The 21,848-nt window shown below is 40.0% G+C and overlaps 1 protein-coding gene across 2 annotated transcripts in view; it reads right to left on the bottom strand.

Annotated features, from left to right (window-relative positions):
- Positions 1 to 19,263, bottom strand: part of LOC109852163 — a 65,821-nt gene extending 46,558 nt beyond the window's left edge. The window contains exons 1-2 of one of the 2 annotated variants that reach the window (XM_020423053.1): positions 17,949 to 19,263; positions 17,573 to 17,863 (exon numbers count right to left, since the gene is read on the bottom strand). In XM_020423053.1, coding sequence (XP_020278642.1) covers positions 17,573 to 17,692 — 120 coding nt within the window. In that variant the 5' untranslated portion in view covers positions 17,693 to 17,863; positions 17,949 to 19,263. Of the gene's footprint in view, positions 1 to 17,572 lie in introns of both variants that reach the window. The other variant, XM_020423052.1, reaches the window with a different exon arrangement.
- Between the last annotated feature and the right edge of the window lie 2,585 nt (positions 19,264 to 21,848).

Genomic DNA, 21,848 nt, shown 5'->3' with positions numbered 1-21,848 from the left:
CGCGCGCGAGAGTGCATATTCAGAAGCACGCGTGTGTGCATATGAAACACCCTCACCCTCACCCTCTCTCCCCACGATCGTGGCGCACCTGCGAGTTTAAGGCGAATGGGAGGTCGCGCAAGTGCGGTCTTGGCATGAATATTCTCGCGTTCTCTGCGCGACGTTTTCGCCGACGTTTTACGTCGGAATCTCGAACAGGTTTCCTTCCTCCCTCCAACCCTACTGCGTCGCGAGGAAAACTCATCGACTTCTGGTTGGAGGACGCGACGCGCGAAAAGATATCTAAGCCGAAATTTTCTTATGAGTCTTGGGTATATATCCATATATATATTAGAAGAGAAGAAGAGAGGCGAGGGCAATGCAATCTCGAAATGTGCGCATTCCACACCGCGAACGATCTCATCGCGAAGTATGCGACCTTTCCCTCCCCCGACGACCGACCGCTTTATTAATGCTCACGTGTTATTCCGTGCTTTTGAAAGGAAAGATTCTCGGAGAGAGACGCGCACGCATTCTTATGAATCTTATATATATATATATATATGTGTGTGTGTGTTTGTTCTCGCAATCCTCTGACAAGCTTCCGCGACTGTCGGCGTAGTTGCTTTTCTCGGTCCCGCGCTCGGTAATCCCGCCGAGATGCATGTCTGTAAGAAGAAGAGGCTCTCTTCTTCCGACTGTGTACTCCGAGCGAAAGGAAAATAAGAAGGCGCAAAGACTGCGGTGGTAATAAACACGCTCATTGCTTTCGAGAGGATCAACTTGGATATCGCGCGATTTTGCGTTATTAATTATGATAAATAATTTATACACTATATGAGTGGAAGAGAAAAAATATTCTCAATCAAGTGAATAATAAATAATTCGATTCTTTAGGAGAGAAATTTAAGTTTGAAAATAATTTATAAAGACAATATGAATGGAAGAGAGAAAATATTCTTAATTAAGTAAATAATAAATAATTCGATTCTTTAAGAGAGAGAAATTTAAGTTTTAAAATAATTTTTAAAGTTTAAATTTAAGTAATAGGCTTTTCGAACACCGGTTGCAGGGTGTTTTGCATTATAAATTCAAATGTTGGTTGTCCAAACGTTTCGACTTTATTGTATTAATGCAACCGGTTCGAAAAGCCTATTATTTAAATTTAAATTTTATTGAACACGAACCAGAGGACACATCTCTACACACATCAATTTATAATTTATAAAGACTATATGAATTGTAGAGAGAAAATATTCTTAATCAAGTGAACAATAAGTAATTCGATTATTTCGGAGAAAAATTTAAGTTTAAAAATAATTTTCAAACACTATGAATGGAAGAGAGAAAATATTCTTAATCAAGTGAATAATAAAAGTAATTCGATCCTTTCGGAGAGAAATTCAAGTTTAAAAATAATTTATAAACACTATATGAATAGAAGAAAGAAAATATTCTTAATCAATACGTAATTCGATTATTTCGGAGAGAAATTTAAATTTAAAAATAATTTTCAAACACTATATGAATGGAAGAGAGAAAATATTCTTAATCAAGTGAATAATAAAAGTAATTCGACTATTTCGGAGAGAAATTTAAGTTTAAAAATAATTTTCAAACACTATATGAATGGAAGAAAGAAAATATTCTTAATCAAGTGAACAATAAATAATTCGATTCTTTCGAAGAGAAATTTAAGTTTTAAAAATTAATGACCACACAAGGAGATTATTGTATTGCGTACATTTGTTCTTTTTCATCGGATAGAAGCAACGCGAGAGAGTAAGAATATTTTTAACATACTGCTGTGAACTGTACTTCTTTTTTTTATATTAAATATTGATATTAATTACACATGTGTATATTAAGCGTTTTGCGGTACACAATGCGGTTTTTCGAAAGCCGATACGCTCGCTTTAACATTCATTCGATTATTAGATGTTTTGATGGGTTTTTCGATGCGAACGGTTTTTCGAGAGTTGATTAATATCGAGACCTCTTAACTTCCATGAGGTTAGCAACACGTTATCGGATTACATCGTTAAACTGCGTTATCGCGCGATCATCTTTATCCGCGCGCTCAAATTTCGCATTGTACATCCGTTAATGTGTATATGCATCACCGATATAACGGAGCGGCCTGAAGGGGCTTTGCCTCGGGGTATAATAAAATTCCTCTCTCTCTCTCTCTGCTCTTCCCTCTCACACACACATTTGCGCACACCCGCGCACACACATTTGCGCTCACGTTCCTCCCTCTTTCGCGACTTGCATGAGCGAGTTAAAACGATGGAGAAAACAAAAAGCGATGCCCGTTCATCTGTAGGACTTCCGGGTCGATCGTGATCGATCGGGAAAGAATCGCAGGGGCTTTGCGCTACCTCGCGCGCATCAACGCAGGAGAGCCCCGAAGGGATAAAAAAGAGGGAAAGCGTTTCTTGCTTATAGCCACCGTCAATGGCAGCGGCGAGTTAACCGCTATTCGGAAAATGTTGAAAAACTTTCTTTCTTGCGCGAAATCGTCGAAGTGCAGCTCTTGTCGCTCTCTCGAACTCGTTTCTATGTCATTTGACTCGGGTCGTCGCCGTCGCCGTCATCGTCGTCGTCGTCGTCGTCGTCGAATCGAATCGAATCGTTCGAATCTCGTCAGATTTTTCGCGCGGATTTAAAAACAAACGAGAGAGAGCGAGAGGAAACGTGAATTAAATGTTTGCCGCGAATGACAGACACAGTGGTAAAAGAGCGTTTATTGTTCGCGCACAGCTGCGTTGAGAAACAATGTGCAATTAATTTACAATTTATCGATAAAATAGTTTTTTTATATTGTACGTGTGTTAAAATTTACGTTCCCGAATCGTATTCGTGTGTGCGCGCGAGTGTGTGTTTGTAGGATGTGATAAATACGTTCTTTCCCTTGGGGCGAGAAAAAAAATCGAGGGGAAAAATATTTCCAACTTGCCGGATGCGCAAAATTGATTCTCCATCTCTATCAAGGAAACTTCTGTCAATTCGTTTGTTAAAATATCTATCGAAACAATCGCGAGTTTAATAAAATCTCGATATTTGCTGTATTGGTGTCGGTGGACGTTAGATTGTCAAAAAATCAAATCGAATTGAAAATCGTCGCGAATTTGAGCGTCGCGAAGTGTGTGTACAAATATATCGTAAGAAATTTCAAGTACATCTCTCTCTCTCATGTCTGTTTTTTGTTTCTTTTGTTTTTACTTTTATTTCACAAGTTACGGATATATATATTGGTAAAAAAAAAAACATTTAAATTCTAACAACCAAATTGTCAGTCGGAGAATGCGGGAAGATGCGCGACGATCTTCTTTTTCCGTGCGCGCTTCGTGTATACATAAGTAACCGGAGGAAACCTAGTGCCGGAAACATTTGATTAAAAGTTCTCAGCCTCGTCCGATTTGTAGTACAAGTTGATTAAACGCTGAAGTTCTACCTTCGCGTTTTACCTCCTCGCTGCACTATAACTTCGCATTAATCTCGCTTCTCTCTCTCTCTCTCTCTACGTACTTACATTATTCTGCGTATCATCTGCGTGCTTCGAGTTTTTCTTTCTCCATGCGCCCTCGAGAGAAAAGAAATACACACACACCCACACACACACACACACACACACACGCTATCAGACAACTAATCAGGAGTTTCACGCAACATTTACTATCGTTTTTGTTCGCAGCATCTTCCTGGCCTCGATTCAACCGACACAGCTGGCGATCGATCATTCACCTCCGATACACATTATATAACCCAGCTCATCATGTCGATCAATGACACTGACGCGCCCACTATGAACGCGCGGGAGCAAGGGCGAGAAGCGAAATTATTATCCTATCCGTGTTCCAAGAGCGGTGCGCTTGTTCCTCTTACGTACGTCTATTGGAAATATTAATTTAACGAGAACTTTGTTATATACATTACGTACGCGAATAAAACACCCAGCTGTTTCGCCAGCGAAAATAGAAAAAAAAAAAAAAAAATCAATCGCGATCGTTAAATTCTACATCGCGTCATATAATTATATATAATCGCCGATAAAAGTGCGTGTGTTTCGCGGGATTTGATTTTATTTGAAAATATCTCGCGTTACGCGAAGCAAAATGCGTCCGAAATGCGATACTGCGCAAAATAACATACTCGTCATGAAAATGTATAACGCTACTCGTCACTTCGTAACTATCAGACTTCGTAATTATACGAATTGATTGTAAATTATCGAGCAACCTATTATCATCATAATGATTGAACATTATACGGGTAACGACAGCGCTATCAGCACGCGTACATGATCGTTAAATAATTCAATCCCTCGCAACATGTTAAATGCTAGATTAAGTTTGCTATTGATTGCGTATAATAATGTACCGTTCGTCGTTACACGTTCGTTTCTGCGCGTTGAATGTGACAGCAAATATCGACGAGGTTCCATCAACTTTCTGTCCAATTAATTAAGTGTTCGAGAACTTAGAAAATACACCCGGCGCGCGATCGTCTTCGCCAGCGAAGAGATACTCGCGAGAAGAGCCTGATACGGAGAAGCCTGTTACACGCGCCTGCGCAATTAATTAATTACACGCGTTTAATTTTGACACGACGTTTGACAACAATTTTGATACACGAATCAGCGAGCACGTGTTTGTTTAAAGTGTGTTAATTTATTTGTTTAATTATATTCGCGCGCAAACGTAGAGAACTAACTCGGACAAAAATCAGAAGTGCAACACACATATCAGGATTTCCGATAGTTCACGAAACTCGAGGCCTCCACTTAGGAAATCTCTTATCCGTCACGCGAAACTCTTTTATTTTTCTTATTAGAACATAAAATAAAAATATATACACGGAAAAAGACAAGTTTTGCTATTACATGGTCCGCAAGAAAAATGGTTGACTCTGCGAAATTTTTTGTTTCATCAACAAAATGTTTCGTTGGCAAAACAAAAATTTTAATAAAAACTTAACAAATGTTTTCTTGCTGGCCGTATAGTAACTAATTTCTCGCTGTTCTAGCAAATCTTTTTTTTCCGTGTACAAGTTTTGGCGTCAAGCAAGTAAGCAAGCAAAATGTCTGTATCGTAGATAAATTGAAGACACTGGGAGCAAAGTGTGCTCCGCAAAATCTTCTATCATCCAAGTAGCCGCACGGCTACGTGTGTCGAGTTTAACATTTTTATTCCGCGTACATGCGTGTACATGCAAAGAAACCGGCGCGTCGGACGTTTCCCGCCGATCCGACGTTTGACACAAAAAAAAAAAAAAAAATCCCCGATCAATTTCGAGAACATATCCCCTTCTTCGAGAGCGTAAATCTTCTCTCTGATCTCTGACGGTCATAAATCTCGAAAGGGGAAGCCACTTCCCGGATTTCCTTGGGCTTTAAAAGCGAATTTAAAATAGATTTCGCAGTAATCGCCCGGGTTCATCCCGCTTTGTTCAGAACAGATAGTTACGACGAACAGATCGCGCGCAGCAATCCTCTGTGCCAGAGAGTAGTACCCTCGGAATCCCCCACCTATTGAACGACCTCAATATACGCGATCCCATTGCGCGTGTAATTCCCATCGGTATACCTAATTCACGCAATAATTACAGTTTCACATTCGTCTCTTCGCGAAAAATATTCTCACCGCGCGTTTTGCGCACATAAAGCGCGCGTTCATAAATAAACGTTTATTTCCGAGATTTACAACAATATCAATTCGCGCACGCGCGATCGAGCGCATGAAACTGTAAGGAAATTTTCAACAGACATTCGTTTAATGATGAATGAATTATAACGCAGTTTTGCGTGCAACTACGTGGTGTGTAACGGCTATCCGATGGAGAGGCGCGTATATTTATATATTCCATCTTCTTTTCTGTCAAAACCGGGCGAGCAAATCAGGGAGAGAGAGAGAGAGAGAGTGCAGGGATGCAACGACAAACAACAGTCGATACAACCAGACAGATATCGCACGCGCAACTTTATAAATAATCGAAGTATCATATAGCGATATCGAAGCTGGCGATCGAGTCGACGATCGTGCGCGTGACGTAATTGAAGAAATATTTTATACAAAATACACATTCCTCTTTCTTCTCTCCGCCATTTTGACAGTGTATTCATTTCAGCGCGCGTATGGTCTTTTATTCAAAAATTCAGAGAGGAAACATCGTCATGACGGATCGAGATCCGAAGTCGCGCGCGCGCGATAGGGAAAGGTCTAATAAATCTCCTCGCAATCCCGATCGATCGTAAATCGTCGGTCTTACACAAAGAAGACCGGGCATTTCCACCCGGTGGAACGGAAACATTGGATTCTTTCCTCCCTCGGACTTGAAAAGCGAGGAGGCCGCGCTAGATCTCGCGCGGCCTCCACGCTCGGCAGAACGCGCGCCGAAGGGAAGTTGCGCCCGCAAAACCCTTTCCCTTTCCCCTGTTTTCCTTGGGGAAGAAGGAAAACGCATCGTCGCGGCTAGGCTTGGCGCGTATAAGCACGACGCGAGACACGGTCACGCTTTGTGTGTATTATATCTCTCGCGCCGTGTGCTTTTTAAGCGGAATTTATGTTAATCCGCGCTTGCTCGCTCCACGGGGAAACGGCGACCCGCGAATCCGTGGCACGGGAGAGAATATTTTTGGCGAATCGGACGGGTAAGCCCGGAGGATTAGTAACGGAACCGATATACCAAGTGTAACCATCGAGCGGAGATTCGAGGGTGAAGAACATGGGGAAAAACATCTCTCTTTCTCTCTCTCTTTCTCTTTTTCTGTATATTTCCCCGCAATTTATTTATATACTTAAAAACCACGTTCTTTTGATAAGAGATAAAATTCGAAATCATCGCGTGTAATGTGTGTAATACGGGATGAGCGACAGTGTTGTTTTTCGCTTGCTATTAAAAACATCCGCTGAAAAATCATTAACTCTGTGTACCCTTCGTAGAAATATTGCCGCGTCAATATTTTGCTTAATATCTTATCAAGAAAAATTAATATATAGATCGCGGAGATTAAATATATATAACGTGTGTATGTGCACGTTTATAAAATTGAAACTACATATTTGTTGAAACATTTACTTTTTTTTTGCATTGAAAAAAAAAAAAGAAAAAAACAACAACTTTATTTTCATACTTTTCAGAATGCGAGAGAAGTTTAGGTTTGTTTGCCTCGTATAAAGGAAATTTCTGTGCGGAAGATGAGAAGTGTGCGTTGTATAAAGTTAACCGATTTTGCTCTCCGACGCATCTCTCTCTCTCTCTCTCTCTCTCGTATAGCAAATTAAATAGAAGAGAGCAGGTTACGAAGCTACTTGAGTTGCAAACGCATTTAATCGTCGAGTTTGAGCCGAGTAAATGAATTTGATCGGAATTTGATTTGTGGATGTGTATACCACACTTGATGGCGACCGACAGACAAGTTACTGCGAATCCGTAGGACTCAAATTGGGAACATCAAGTTGGTCGAAATTAGAAACTTTCGCTAACCTCAATATGGCGGTCGCTACACCAGTAATCCAGTAATCTCGCGAGTATAACACTCCCTTGTTAAACTAATACAAAAGGATATAATTCCGGATAATGGCGCGGATATAATAAGCGCGTTGAGCGTAAACTTAATTAAATACAAATTAATTGTAATTTACAGAGAGAGATTTCGAGATTTTTCTTTTCTGAGAAAAAACTTGCTCGACTCCGTAAGCGGAAATCGAAATTCTGAATCGTTCGTTTTTTCTCTTCCGTTGCTTTATATAATTTTTTCTCTCGTTTAAATAAATGTTAAACAAACCTGTAATGGAATATTACCAGACACGCGCAATTTTAATAATCAAAGCTGTTGAAGCGTTCGGTTTTCTCGCGAAAACGTTAGGAAGAGAACCGCGAAGGACTTCCTTCCTTTTCTCTCGCATCGGGGAGAAAATTCACAGAGAGAAATATCCTTTACACGCGCGTGTAACCGGCGCACGTCGCAGAAACGCAACTTTAGCGCAACAGCTTGCACATAACTCGGAGGCACAGTTGTCGTTCTCGCGCGTCCAAGACAGGAGGAGCGAAGAGGACGGATTTTAACGAGTCGTAAACGGAATTTAAGTTGACGCTAAAGAACGCGTTTAACCGTACGTACGTTGAATCAAGACGCTTAAACACTTTCCAGACGCGTTATTTCGATTTGTATAAATATCAGAATAATTTTAAAGATCACACAAATGTGTTTCTGTTTTTTCAATCAACTAACATCGATTATAAAACAAAATCATCAATAATAACAATTTGTGTTTTTCTGATTCGTTATAAAAAAATTATTTTTGATTTTGCGCGCGCACGGAAATTTCGCGACGGAAATATATATCCGTAAAAAGGACAAAGTTCGGAGCAATTCGGTGTACATGCAATCGGTGTTATTTGGCGTTTTTCGCTCTGACATTTTTATAGCGTATAATAGAAGGGAAAAAGAAGAAAAACTATATAAGTTTACTTCTCTTTGATGGCGCGGGCGCATTTGGAGAGACGAGTTTATTGCGGGAGCATGCCTTTTCGCGCGCGCGCGACGGCAATCATTTTCGATATCAACACAGATGCGCCTTTGACGAGAGAAAACGTTGTTACATCCGAGAACGGGGGAAAACGGTATCGTGTTGCCTTTTTTCGGGCGGAGGCAAGCGCTCGGGAAAGCGAGAAAGGGAGTGTTGGGGAAACCAAAAAAAAAAAAAAAAAAAAAAAAAAAGAAGAAAAAAATTCAGAGGATATAGGCCGGCTACTCTTTTTCACGCTATGGAAAACTGCCAGCGCCGCGAGCGCAACGCCTGCAATTATGAGTGCAACGGCACGTCGTCGTTGAAAACGACGATTCACAACGCCCCGCAACAGCTTGCCCGTAACTTCTCGCGACAAACGTCTCTTGCGTCGCTTTGCATTCCCGAACTACGGAATTAATGTTAATAGCTAATAGCCCCCGGAAAATTGGAAAGTTCGCGATGTAAATAGAATCTCGATTTTCGCATCGCCGTGCATTATCAAGCTTTTTGCGAGCAACCGCGCGCTTTTCCACACGCGGAAAGCGGATTAAGGTCGATGTCTTTCGGGAATGCGTCGTAAGAAGTCTCTTAAATCACAAGATAAGCTGGAAGGTTGAATTTCGATTCGCCGCACGAACGAGAGAAATGATGACGGCGACACACACACACACACACGACGAGAATACCGAAAGCTTATTAAATTATTAATAAAAGCAACGAGAGATATTTTGATGTTTAACTAACGAGAAAAACTGTGTCTTTTACCGTTTCATCACGTGTTACAGTGACAGAAGATCGTCCATCATCGTTTGTATATATTTTTTTGAGATAATTAATACCTTTATTACGAGACGGATATTTACGTTATTTCAACGGAATACAATTTTTATGTGTTGTGTGTGTGCGCGCGCGTGCATACGTATATATATATACAACGCTTCTTCATTTTTTCTCAAATACATCAAATACAAAAGTTTTTAATAAAGTTCTTAATATTAAAAAGATTTTTATGTGTTATGTATATATATATATATATACATACTGCATACTTTGACTACAAAGTTGTAAGTACATAATTTATTTTTATAATATAATCATTGCTCGGAATTATTAGTGCAATTTTGATCAGATTCCTGAGGATTTCTCTTTTCTCTTTACTGCTCGTATTTCAGTAATACTCGTTTTATAACGCCGACGCGCTTCTAAAGCAGTATTGCTTCTGCGTGCGTCATATCGCCGATCGCGAAGCTTATTACAAAGTTTAATACACGTATATTTTATTTATAACTCTGATATATATATATATTTATAACTCTAATATATATATGTATATGTATATATTTATTTATAACCCTGTAGTCAAAATACGCGGTATATATGTAAATACATACACACAAATATGCAAAAAAATACATCATATCAAAAAAAACATAAAACAAATTAAGATTTTTATTACAAATAAAAAAAAGAAACATTTCTGTGACAATTTTATATTATATTGTAATATAAAAATGTGACACGTGGTTGTATGTTCTTATATACGTGTGGTATATAGGAATTGCATCTCTAGAAACAGCGTGTCACAGAATATGGTAAACACTCGTTGCGAACAAACCTGTGTTTATTTTCTACTTTGCCACGGTTCGCAATGATAGGCGTGACTCTTCAGTCACTCTTTGTATTCTCACAGATACACTTCGTTACTTCTCTCTCAGAGGACTCAGTTCAAACAACGATCTGTGGTTGCGCTTTCAGTAATAGTCTTGTAATTTATCCGAAGTGCTTAGATAGCTTATTTTTTTTTTTTACGTTCAATTTGAAACTTTATAAAAAATCTAAGATAGGGAGCATTTATTTTTTACTCTTTTATATTTTAATCAAAAGAGAATATTTTTTTTTATATAAGTCTATAAAATACTCGTTTCCCGATAGCTATTTTATAGCTGTTTTTAATCCGCGCATTCCGATGTCAAATCTTCAAAGACAATGAAAAATGACGATACGAGAGAGAAGATACGCAAAACATATGTTGGAACAAAGTTTATCATCGCAGAAAAAAAATCTGCCACAAAAATGCAAGACAAAAGAAACAACAAATGGTAAAAATTGTTTCCGAACAATTATACCGTTAGAATGAGTTGAAAAAATGCGGTAAAAGAATTTTATTGGATTATTATTATTTTACTTTATTTTATGATTTAAGTCACAAGATGCGAAACAAGTGCTGCCGCGCACTTGTCAAAGAAAATCTTACGCTCGACTGTTGACAACTCAATTTTTTTTTTATGCATATACGTTATATACATAAAAGATGATGATAATCTTTCGCTTTGGATGGAACTTTTTTTTTTTTTTTTTATTTTGCGCAATCTTGTGCGGATTTCACGTGAACGTTGAATGCGTGACATCTGGAGTTATTTAGCCAAATAGAAACTTGGAAATATACGTATTCAGCGCCTCAAAGGGACCGCTCCGAGATGCGGAGGATCCGTTTCAGAAAGTCTAGATACTGCGAAGCGGTAAGGGAATATGGGCCGAAAGAGAAAGTTTACTTCTTTCTCTCCGCCCATTCCGTTGGTAGAGCGCAAAATGCGCATAGCATCTCCACAAAGCAGGGTCGGCGTTTCGCACGCTGCAACAGCTTGCCCATAAGCCCGTCGTCGACGGCGTTTCTCCGCCGCGCGCGCGCGTTGCTATAATTTATATTCAGTACGTAGACTTCCGCCGTTATAACCGGCTTACGTAGCCCGTCGTCGACGAGGACGTCGAGAGGGTGGCGCGATATGTGTGCGGAAGAAAGCGCATCTCTCTGGGCTTTTCGCGCATACTGCTTCCGCTTTACCGCCTGATAGAGACAGAAAAGGAAGAAAGAAGAGAAGAGAGAAAGAGAGAAGAAAGAAAGAGAAAGACGAGTCTTTTCAGTTTACGAAACGTTAGTCAAATTGGCCGCATGGAAACGCGCACGTCAAGAAGCAAAAGGCTTTTCGTTCGCCCGCTTGTATGTTGCGGCCGCGCTGCGGAGATCGGTCCGCAAAGTTTCAGATCCCGCGGCATTAGAAAGGGATTTCCATAAATAAAGGGAGGAAGAGAGAAGAGCCGGCGCGTATTATATGAAATTTCTGAGACCGCGGGAAACACAAGCCGCGCGCATCCCCGAGATATTTGCCCTCAAAGAGAAAGATATGGATATAAATATTTTGATAAACGCGCGGACGACGATTGTTTCTGGACTCTCTCCGTGATGCAATGAACGAACGACTCTCTCATCACAAATAAGTCGTTACTCCGAACGTGTTGTGTTATTTTGGCGAGTCACGGTTTATAGAAAATGTCATCGAATACAAAAAATTTTTTTTCATTCGGAAACAAGATGGAACAAAAATTCGTTCTTCGCGACTCGATTTAAAATTTTCACTCTCTATTCGCGAACGATCTAATAAATGGCTCACTAATTCGTGCCAAAGTAGAGAGAGAGAGAGAGAGAGAGAGAGAGAGTGAGGAAAGGCTTCCGTATTTTTTCCGAACATATTCTTGATAAAATTCCACATTTTATCTTCGTGTACACGCTAGCAAACCCCGTGCGAGGTAACAAATTGCGCGACTAATTGAGGTTGAGGAAATAAAAATGGCGCTGGTTTCTCTCGAATCGTTACAAGAGCGAAAGATATTTTTCAAAGCGTCGTCAAATGAGCGACGCGGTGACAATTATGCCTATTCTATGGCGCTCGCCTGACGTACATCGTTCGATATATGACGGCGGTATTCGTAGCTGCTCTTACACACACACGCACACACTCACACACATAGCTGTTATCAACTCACACGTATATTAATCCGCGTTTTACGTTCTGACGCTCCCGTACATAGTCTCATAGAGTTTGCACTACACGTCCTGTCTGTCTTCTAGCAAGGAGGAAACACACTATGTGTTTGACACTTCGAACTCGAAATTCTTTTAGGACGCAAAGTTTAGACGCGACTTGGTAAACAGAAAATTAATGTAGATTCATTAAATCAGATTATTCGATATAATGAGCCCGACTTATTGCGAAGTTCCGCCGACCCGGAACAAAATTACACGGGAATTAAACTTGGAATTTTAATTTAAGAGTTGAAGCTATATCTTTTGTGTTTTTTTTTTTTTTTTTAAATTGCGCACATCTCTCTCATCGCATCCCCCGGTAATAATATCTCCTCAATTTTGCTACGTTTAAACGCAAAACACCTGCTACTTTGGTACGATAAATTCCAAACGATGCAAATTACCGGTGCGAAAAGTTTAAGGAATAATTCCGGGAATAAATTTTGATGTCGTCGTTGAATACCCCCTCGGCCTCAATGCCGTTGTGCAACGGCACAATGAGAAATGGTCGTGGTTTATTGTCCGCCACGAAAACTTACACCGAAAGCCTTTTCAACGGAAAGCACGGAGGTAAGTTTGCTTTTTTTTTTTTTTTTTTAAACAAGCAAGATAACGCCTACCTACCCTCCGCCGCTACTGACGACAACGACGACGTGGCTGCGATTTCGCGCCGCGCCACGTTACGACGTGGTTGCAAATGAAAGCGCCGCAGATGCAGTTTGCAGTTCGCGCGTTCGCCCTCAACACATCTGACAGGCAAACCATTTACAGAACACTTTATTTCCAGAGTCCGCTGAAACGCAAACTCGTGTCTGAAAAAATGTCTCTTTTTATAGAAAAATAGTTAATCCTCGCGGCGAAGGAAAAACTCATTAAGCGTTCTTTGAAAAAGTCTAATAACAAATGATTCATTAAAAAAAAAAAAAAAAAAAAAACCATTCAACAGACGCGCGCGATCAAACTTGGTATTTTTTTTTCGCGGAATTAATAAATGTTGTAAAAAAAAAAAAATTGTGAATTAAGAATAACAAAACGTAAATAAAACGTAAAACTGATGAATTGTGTAAAGTGCGAATAAAAATGAAAAGCAGAGATTCCAAGCGGATTCTGAGATCGACTTTCTTATTGCTGTGTTCTTAATTCTAGCTCTAGTGATTTTTTCCCACGTATAAAAAAGCCAACGCAGAGATTGAAATACATATATAGATATACACGTGTGTGTGTGTGTGTGTGTGTGTGGATATTCACACAAAGCGTATTGTAATCTCTTTCCAGAAAAAAATATACGTATCCTAGCTCGCTCTGTGTTTTTGCTTTCTAGATACGGATATTATTTTCGTCTACATATTTCACTTCCATAGATCGTAGACAAGCTCGGGGGCTTTCTTCGGGACTGGACTCATTGCTGCGGCCGTAGAACGCAATTCATGGAAGCCCTATTGAACGACGACGAAAAGAGAAACGTCAGAGAAGAGAGCTCACAACGTACGTTCACATAGAAGCTTTGATAATAATGTAGCGTAAGTCCAGTTTTCGCGAGGAAGATATGGGGAAAAAAAAAAAAAAACTCACAGTGGAAAGAGAGAGGTGGTCTTTCAAACGCTAACTCGGCAGCATTGAGAACGTAGGAACGACATAGTTTATGAAATACGCGGAGGAAAATTTTGTTACGCGAGTTCCGTTTTCTTCAAAGGAAGAATCACACACAGAGTCTTTTTTGCGCGAGTCTTTGATTTCCGAAATTTTGTACTTCAAAGGAATAGAATAAAGAATAAAGTGATGGGCATTCAAGAGAAGTACATACGCGCGCGTTTACTTGAAAACTGACAACGCAAATTCGCGTTACCCGACATCAACAAACCCGTTGTAATTTTGTTCCCGTGTACACGGAAGCGCGCAACAAATAATAATAATTTGTCGAAACGAGAAAAAAGAATTTTTTTTGTTTTTCTCAAATGCTCGCAATACTTTTGTTCGCTCATTGTTACGGATTTACATTAAACATTTGCAAAAAAACTTCTTAAATCTACCGATGTGAGATTTGTTTTTATTGTTGACAAATTTAAGGTCCGGAGATGAAGAATAATTAATTAAACATTTGTCTCTACTTCATCTCAAGTTTTCGAAATTTCCAAGAATTTTCAGCAACCGCCGAGTCCCCCTTCCCCCCATAGAGAGAGCATCTTGAAATGAAGTTCTAATTCATTAAATTTGAATGTTAAATGAGAAAATAGAGTTTTCTCCTTTCAAACTTTTTGACCTCAAGATTAATGATTTTTCTCAAAGCACTCAAAGATTTTTTAACGCCGTAATACAATTTCTTGGTCGGAGCTTAATGACGGCTTCAAGATTATCGATCGTTCGCTAATGCGTTGCATACTTAGCAAATATAGCACTTAGGCGTGTTGGCCTACGGGTAACCTTGTTTCCATTGAAATAACGGGTCTTGAACACGACGATTTAATTCATAACGACCACTTAATGCACCCCGCGTGAGGCTTCGAGCCTTCAGTGTGACTTTGATAACTTCACACATCGTGTGCCAAATAAGTATTGATTGGTCTGGATCTGTGTACAACTGTATACATCAACTGCTCGTCTACGCGAAAACGTTTAAACGTATGTTAAAGTGGCACGTAATCACGAAATTCGAGCGTACTTGAATTCGACTATTTGACTTCTATATGACTTTTTGAATTTGATTTGATTTTTTTTTATTTTTTTATTTTTTTTTTTTTCATTTACACACTCTCGTCGCAAATTCAGCAATTTTTCACGTCACTTCCGTTACGCTTCGACACGCTGTTACATGATGCAACGTTATACAGCGCACCGGAAAAAAGTAGTCCGTTAATTATGCGCGCATAGCTCAACCTCGTGGGATTGAAATTACAAGTCTTGGACGCGGCCGTTTAAATTATGACCAGCACTTAATGCACTCCGTATGTAACTATATAAGCCGGCAAGCGGCTCGACAACTTCGTAGAGGCAGCGTGCCAGGAACTCGTAATTGTTTTGAATTAACGATACTTTAGGCTTCGCCCGGCTGCGAACCATTACACGGTTCTCGCCCTTAACAACTGTAGATCCAATTGTGACAGTTGCACACGGAGCTACGTTTGCGAAACAAAAAACGAAGAAAAAGAAACCGGGGGAGGGCTGAAAACAAAAAAAAAAAAAAAAAACAAGAAGAAAAAAAAAAGAAAAAAAATCTTCTCGCGTCCATTAAGACTCGGAAATATCGGGAGGGGTGACTCTCTCTCTCTGTTGGTGACGTCGAAATTTGCATTTTTCTCCATTTAATCGCTTATGAAGCGATGTTTTTTGCGCGACGCAAATCCGAAAGTGGCATTTCATGTACTGAAGTGCCAATTTGCATATGTCCATTAACCGGTGAAATATATTTTTTGGCGGTTTTTTGGCAAAGAAAAGAAGAAGCGCGGCTGACCTGCTTTTTGAGGCCGTGACACACAGCGCTGTTAAACCCCCGTTTAATCAATGGACGTGTGTGTGTGCCATCATGTTGCGAACGTATACGTGTACACGCATGTACACAGGGTGAAGCGTATAATGTATTCGTATTATTGCATACATTTAAGCGATATAGAAACTAACCGATGTACCAACATTTTCCCGTTCTTCCAGAACGTTTTTTTGTTTTTTTTTTATTTATTTTTGTTTTTTTTTTTTTTGTTATTTTGTTTATATACATATGTAGGTACGTTGTTGGATTAGGAAAACGATCGAAATGGAAATTGAAATTGAAATGAAAATTTTATGTTCCGAAGCAAAGCTTCGATACTTTTCTTTCTCATTATGTAGCGCGTTGTGTTTTATTAAAGTCATTATTTCACACCGGGATAAAGCTTGGTGAATATAATTTTTTGAAAATCGATACCCGGCGCGTATGAATAATGCATTTTTCGGCGAGGAAAACCGTTTCGAAATTTAAACTTTTTAAACGGCAACGATTAACTCATCTGACGGATATGACTTATGAATAAAAACAATCGATAATTTTCACGTTTTGACACGAGTTTTTTGGGGTATTTTTACCGGACGCAATGATTAGAAAAAAAACAAAAACAAAAAAAAACAAATTTATTTTCGTAAACTCTTGCGTGTATAGATTTTTTCAATAAGTCGCGTTTCTTGCGCAAACAATATTAATGTTCGCGAATATTTTAAACAAATCGAACGCGCGGGTTTATTTGCCAAACAAAATGTAAGCGAAGCTAACAGAGATGAAATTGGGCTGACGATGTAATATTGATGAATTATATTTCGGGATGAGGGAGGAGGGGAAAGGGAGAAGAAATATTGAATGAAATAATTCATTAGCATGAAATATTAATTATGTTAACAAATGTTAGGTACATCGGTTGCGGCGCCAACAACGGCGCGGCGAGTATCGCAATAGCCCATAATTATGCCCGTTCGCGATGATTACGAGCATTTTTCTTCCTCGGAGAGCGCGAAAACGCCGAAAGTTATATTAAGGCAAATGCATACCCGGAGCAGAGAGAACTACCGAGTGATGCTTATGACGCACTAGTGAATTATTGGCGAACATCACGAGTAATGCTCGTGACGGAGAACATATTAAAAGCCTGATATATTATCTCTGTCTCTCTCTCTCTCTCTCTCCCGTTGCGCGAGACATTTTATTCAAAACATCTTACATACGTCTGCAACAACTATAGATATGTCGGAGACAGTACGAGTCGTTTTTGCGATTGTTGTCTTTCAGTTTTTAAGAGCACGTATTTTTATAAATCCGTAAACCAATATCTTCAACAGATGCTTTTCGCAAAAAAATCGAAACTTTATATACTATATATATATACATATATACATATGTAAATGCAAACTTACACATATGTAATTAATGCGATATGAAAAAAGCCGCGCGCATACATATTATAATTTCCATACTACGTGGTCAATATAAAAAACTAATTTAAAAATAAAATCTCTTTTATAATATCTCTTATTTATAGAAAATGTTGCGAAATAAAAGGACTGTATTAAAAAAAAAAAAAAAAACAGGATGAGAAGTAAAAATAGCAAGAGCGTTTGTACTCTTTTCTCAAAGACATTTGATTACAAGCGAATCGAAACATCGTGGATATTTCTACGTGTATTACTATATATATATATATATTTGTGGAGTCGACCGATGGAGGCGAGCGCCTGATAGTAGCCGCGCACGTACCTTGTCGAGATCTATCTCGTCTTGAGAGTTGAGTTCCGGGCAGTTGGAGATCTTCGTATTGACGGTATTATCGCCCCTGCTCAGACCGGCAAATACCAACACCAGCACGCACCACTTCATCGTTCACGTTAGAACGTCGAACTAATTAAGCGCGATCCTTAGAAACCCCAATTACGACGGGCAATTAATATAGCGGGAGCTCCCGCCGCGCGGACGTCGAAATTTCCGCTTTTGTGCTTTCTCGCCGTCCCGTACAACGTTAATTTTCCGCACGAAGTTGCCAGTTATATCCTAAAGAGAGACGATCTTATCACTCTTATCATCAATTCTGCTTCGTTACGCCTCCGAAATAATTTCTACGAATATATTACGTCACTTTTTTATACGTCCCACGAACAACGTCGCTTCCTTCACGGTGACGTTCCAATCCACGTTTTCGGACCTTTTTTTTTTCTCTCTCTCTCTCTCTCTTTCTTTCTTTCTTTCTCTCACAGATATACGTTACATCTGAATATTTTTTTATTGAAACAATAAAACACTCCGCGTCAACATCGCAAAATTTGTCGCCTGCGCTCGCAATATCTCCAAACTCAATCGAGTCGCGCGACTCCGATCTGTCCGATTCGCGATCGCTTATTTCGCGTCACCGTTGCTATTTCTGCTTCCGTTCTCTCTCGTCTTTTTTTCCGATGTTGAAACGGATTTAATTGAACGTCGAGCGTGTGCATCCACTTTCGGCCTTGGCGATGATCGATGTTTTTCTTCTTCAGCGCATCGTGCTCGTCGTCGATCGCCCACGTTTTTCCGGCGCTCGGTCGCGGTCGAAAAAAACAAAAAAAACTACGACGTCTCTCTCTCCTTCGGATTTTTTTCCCGCGGATTTTTTACCGTCCGGTCGCGGGAGGCGATGAGCGAGGAGGCGCCAACCACACACGGGATATAATATCTTTACGAACGTCGCTTCTTCCAGATGTCCATCCCTAGATCGGGGAATTTATCGATCGGCGCGCTGTCGAATTCAGGCGCGGTGCGAAACAAGTCGCGTCTCATTAATAGCACGAAACCAGAGTTGCTCTTCCCAAAGGAGAAGGACGAAACGGGATTTTCTTCTTGAAAAGAAGAATGAAAGACGCGCGAAAAGAGAGTATTTTCTCTCCCGGCGACCCGCAATAGTGAAATCTTCAATAATTAAACCGGATGTTTCCCCGTCGACGGAGGGTTCTCGGGGAGATAATTCCCGAGAGCCAGAAATTCCGTGGGTAATATAATCGAGGAACTCTCCCGAGAAGAGAGAGAGAGATAGACAGATAAATAGAGAGAGGAGACTCTCGCGCGTCTCTCCTTCTGAGGACGAGCTCTCTCTCTCTCTCTCTCTCCGCAATTCCGCGCGAAATGAAGTTCAGTTTCTCCCGATCCAGAGATTGCAGCGTCGTTTTCAATTTCCGTTTCGCTCTCCGCTGAATGCGCGCGCGAGAGGAGAGCTTTCTCGTAGAGAGATGACGATGAGGCCAGCCACCACAGTCACAATTGCGTATTCACGAAGCGGACGGACGCGTCACACGCGATAAATACGTTTTTTGATACCGAGCGCGATTCGGCGCGGTATAATCATGTGAACGCACGAGATTCCTCGCCGCGAGATGTGATCAGCTGTGATCGGGCGCGCAGAGAGAGGGATGTGCACGCGACGAAGTCGGAGGCCACTCTGACGTTCTCCCAGTCTGCTGCGCTGGTCCTCCTCGTTCGGTACGGCCGTCCGTCCGTCCTCCGTCGCGACGCCAGTACGAACGGAGAGAAACGGAGAGAGAGAGAGAGAAAGAGATAGTGGGGATAACGACGGGGAATAACGACGAAGAGTGGATGGAGAAAAAGAGAGGGACAGATCCGCGGAGGATCGCGACGGAATCTGAAAACACAGAGGCAATATACAGGAGCCAGAGGGTGAGTTGCGTTACTTCCCCCCCGCGTTTGCCGCGAGATGATGATTGTTTTGCAGATCTTTGTGGCGCGATAAAGATGTTGCCGTGGCAAATTAGGGGTATTCGCAAAACAAAAGGGTCAAGTTTTGTGCGAGAAACGAACGTCCTTGTGTCTCTCCCCGAGGCTTCCCTCGGAGAATATCTTCCGCTCGCGTTCGCGAAAATTTATTTAACCCTTTGCGGATTCAATGCGATATACATGTTGCGCGCAAACTTGAATTGAAATATTTTAAATATTGTTTTACAGATAAAAGGAAAAGATAAAATATATTTTTACACAATTAAAATATGCATTACTAAGATAAGACATTTTTGAGACAAAAAAAAACATTTTATTGCATCAGATAATATTTTGTATGAACAGTGTACAGTTGCGTTGAAATAAAAAATATCCGATTGTTGTCCGGGATCTATTTATTTTTACATAAATTGAGAATACGGTATAACAATAGGCGATAAAAAAAGAAGTTGGAACAAAAAAACTTGACGAGACGTAAACGCGAGGAAAGAAAGGGGTGACGAATAACACACACATATGAGAGATGGAATACTTTATTGATATCACTTTCAAAAATCGGAAATGATTTCGAGCATTTTCCACGGCGGAGCTTCCTCCTCGAGCTTTCAACGACGCCATCAAGACCGCATCGACCGCGCCAAACGTCTTATATCCACCGAAATCGTGCTCGTAGAGCCACAATAGCCGGAATCGGGAATCTCTACCAGGCGAAATGGGACTTTCGGATGGTCCGATATCTTAATATCTCACGCCTCGTTACACGTTGTCGTCTGGAAAAGTGGAAACGCAGAAAGTGTTACAAGTTGGAATTTAGAGTCGTCGTCGAGAGAGCGGAAATTGCACGATAAAAAGAAGAGCAATTAATCATGCTCGTTTTCAACACATTTTCTTTTTTTTTTTCTTTTTTTTGCTGAGTCGCGTAATATAATTTCACTATTCTGAAAATTTATATTAGATTTTTTATACAACTATGTTTTTTGATATGATGACATTATACAGTCGTAATCGATAACAATGTAACTTTGTTTGCGCAATGTTTATTTTACGCGAATCGTTAAAATCGTGCGTTTAGAATTTGCAACAATGTACATATCCCCAAAAATTATCTTTATATAACAAGTATATACAATGTAGCACACAATTTTACACTCAGTTATACAGTGTGTCTGAAAAATTGTGACACACACAGCCGAAGATAGATTAGGTCAATCTGAATTTACAATATTCGTTGAGTTATTAATTAATTAATGCGCGATGAGCGCGTGGGAAGCGATGATTCCGTGAGCGTGTATACCGCCGTGTTCTTAGATAAAATGTTCTATCACGCAGTTTTGCATTTTTCGAGATATATTGAAACATCAGGAAGTTCTACGCATGTTTCGTCTTTCTAAACGAAAGTCCTAAAGACTTCAAAGACGTTTAGAAAGTGTCTAACTTAGTTGTTCCAACTGCTGATGGCACAAACCAAAGAATAAAACTTCAACTTTTTCGATTATATTCCGATATGCTAGATAGGATATTTTAGCTTTAAGGAAAGCGGTATAATTTTCAATTAAAGAAAAATAGCTGATCTCATGCAATCTCCTGGCAACAAGAGGCGGAGCGATGATGTTGCACAGCTTCTTTGATTTTTTTTCAGGACGTTGCTAAACTGAAAATCATTCATCAGGCTTACAGAGTTCAGAATCATTGCTTTCCGCACACTCACATTAATTTATTAATAACTCAATAAACAAATCAATAAATATCGTGCAAAAAAAATGATAAACAATTTTTCTATTAAACTTGACCTTGTCTGTCTTCGCACTTCGGCCGTTTCTAAATTGTTCAGACACCCTAAAAAAAAAAAAAAAAAAAATCTAGATACGCAAACATTTATAGATATCTCTCGCGCACACTGACAGTTGTGTAAATATATACAATATACAATATAATCGATGGTTGTTGGAGCGCTAGACACACCCTCGTCCGATAAATATTTGTAGCCAACCAAAATACAAACAGAAGCGGTAGAGCAAGTCAATCTTTTGTCCCGTCTTCTTTCTTCTAACAGGTTTCTGCAACCTCGTGAAATGGGCAATTTTACGTGGGCATGATGTCGAAGTGCCTCACGGAGAATAAAAAAAAAAAAAAAACGCGAGAAAACGCTGAAACGACGAAGTGGGACTCGCGATAGATGAGAGAGAGCGCGTGCGGTGCAAGCAATAACAAGAGAGAAAGAACACGAACAGAGAGAGAGAGAGAGAGAGCAGTATACCGGAAACGGAGGCGAGTGCGA

Source organism: Pseudomyrmex gracilis, unplaced genomic scaffold (assembly GCF_002006095.1).
Source record: "Pseudomyrmex gracilis isolate BER0280 unplaced genomic scaffold, ASM200609v1 scaffold_25, whole genome shotgun sequence".
Lineage (NCBI taxonomy): Eukaryota > Metazoa > Arthropoda > Insecta > Hymenoptera > Formicidae > Pseudomyrmex > Pseudomyrmex gracilis.
Note: the sequence above shows the minus strand (reverse complement) of the source record. Positions and strands in the feature narration are given on the sequence as shown.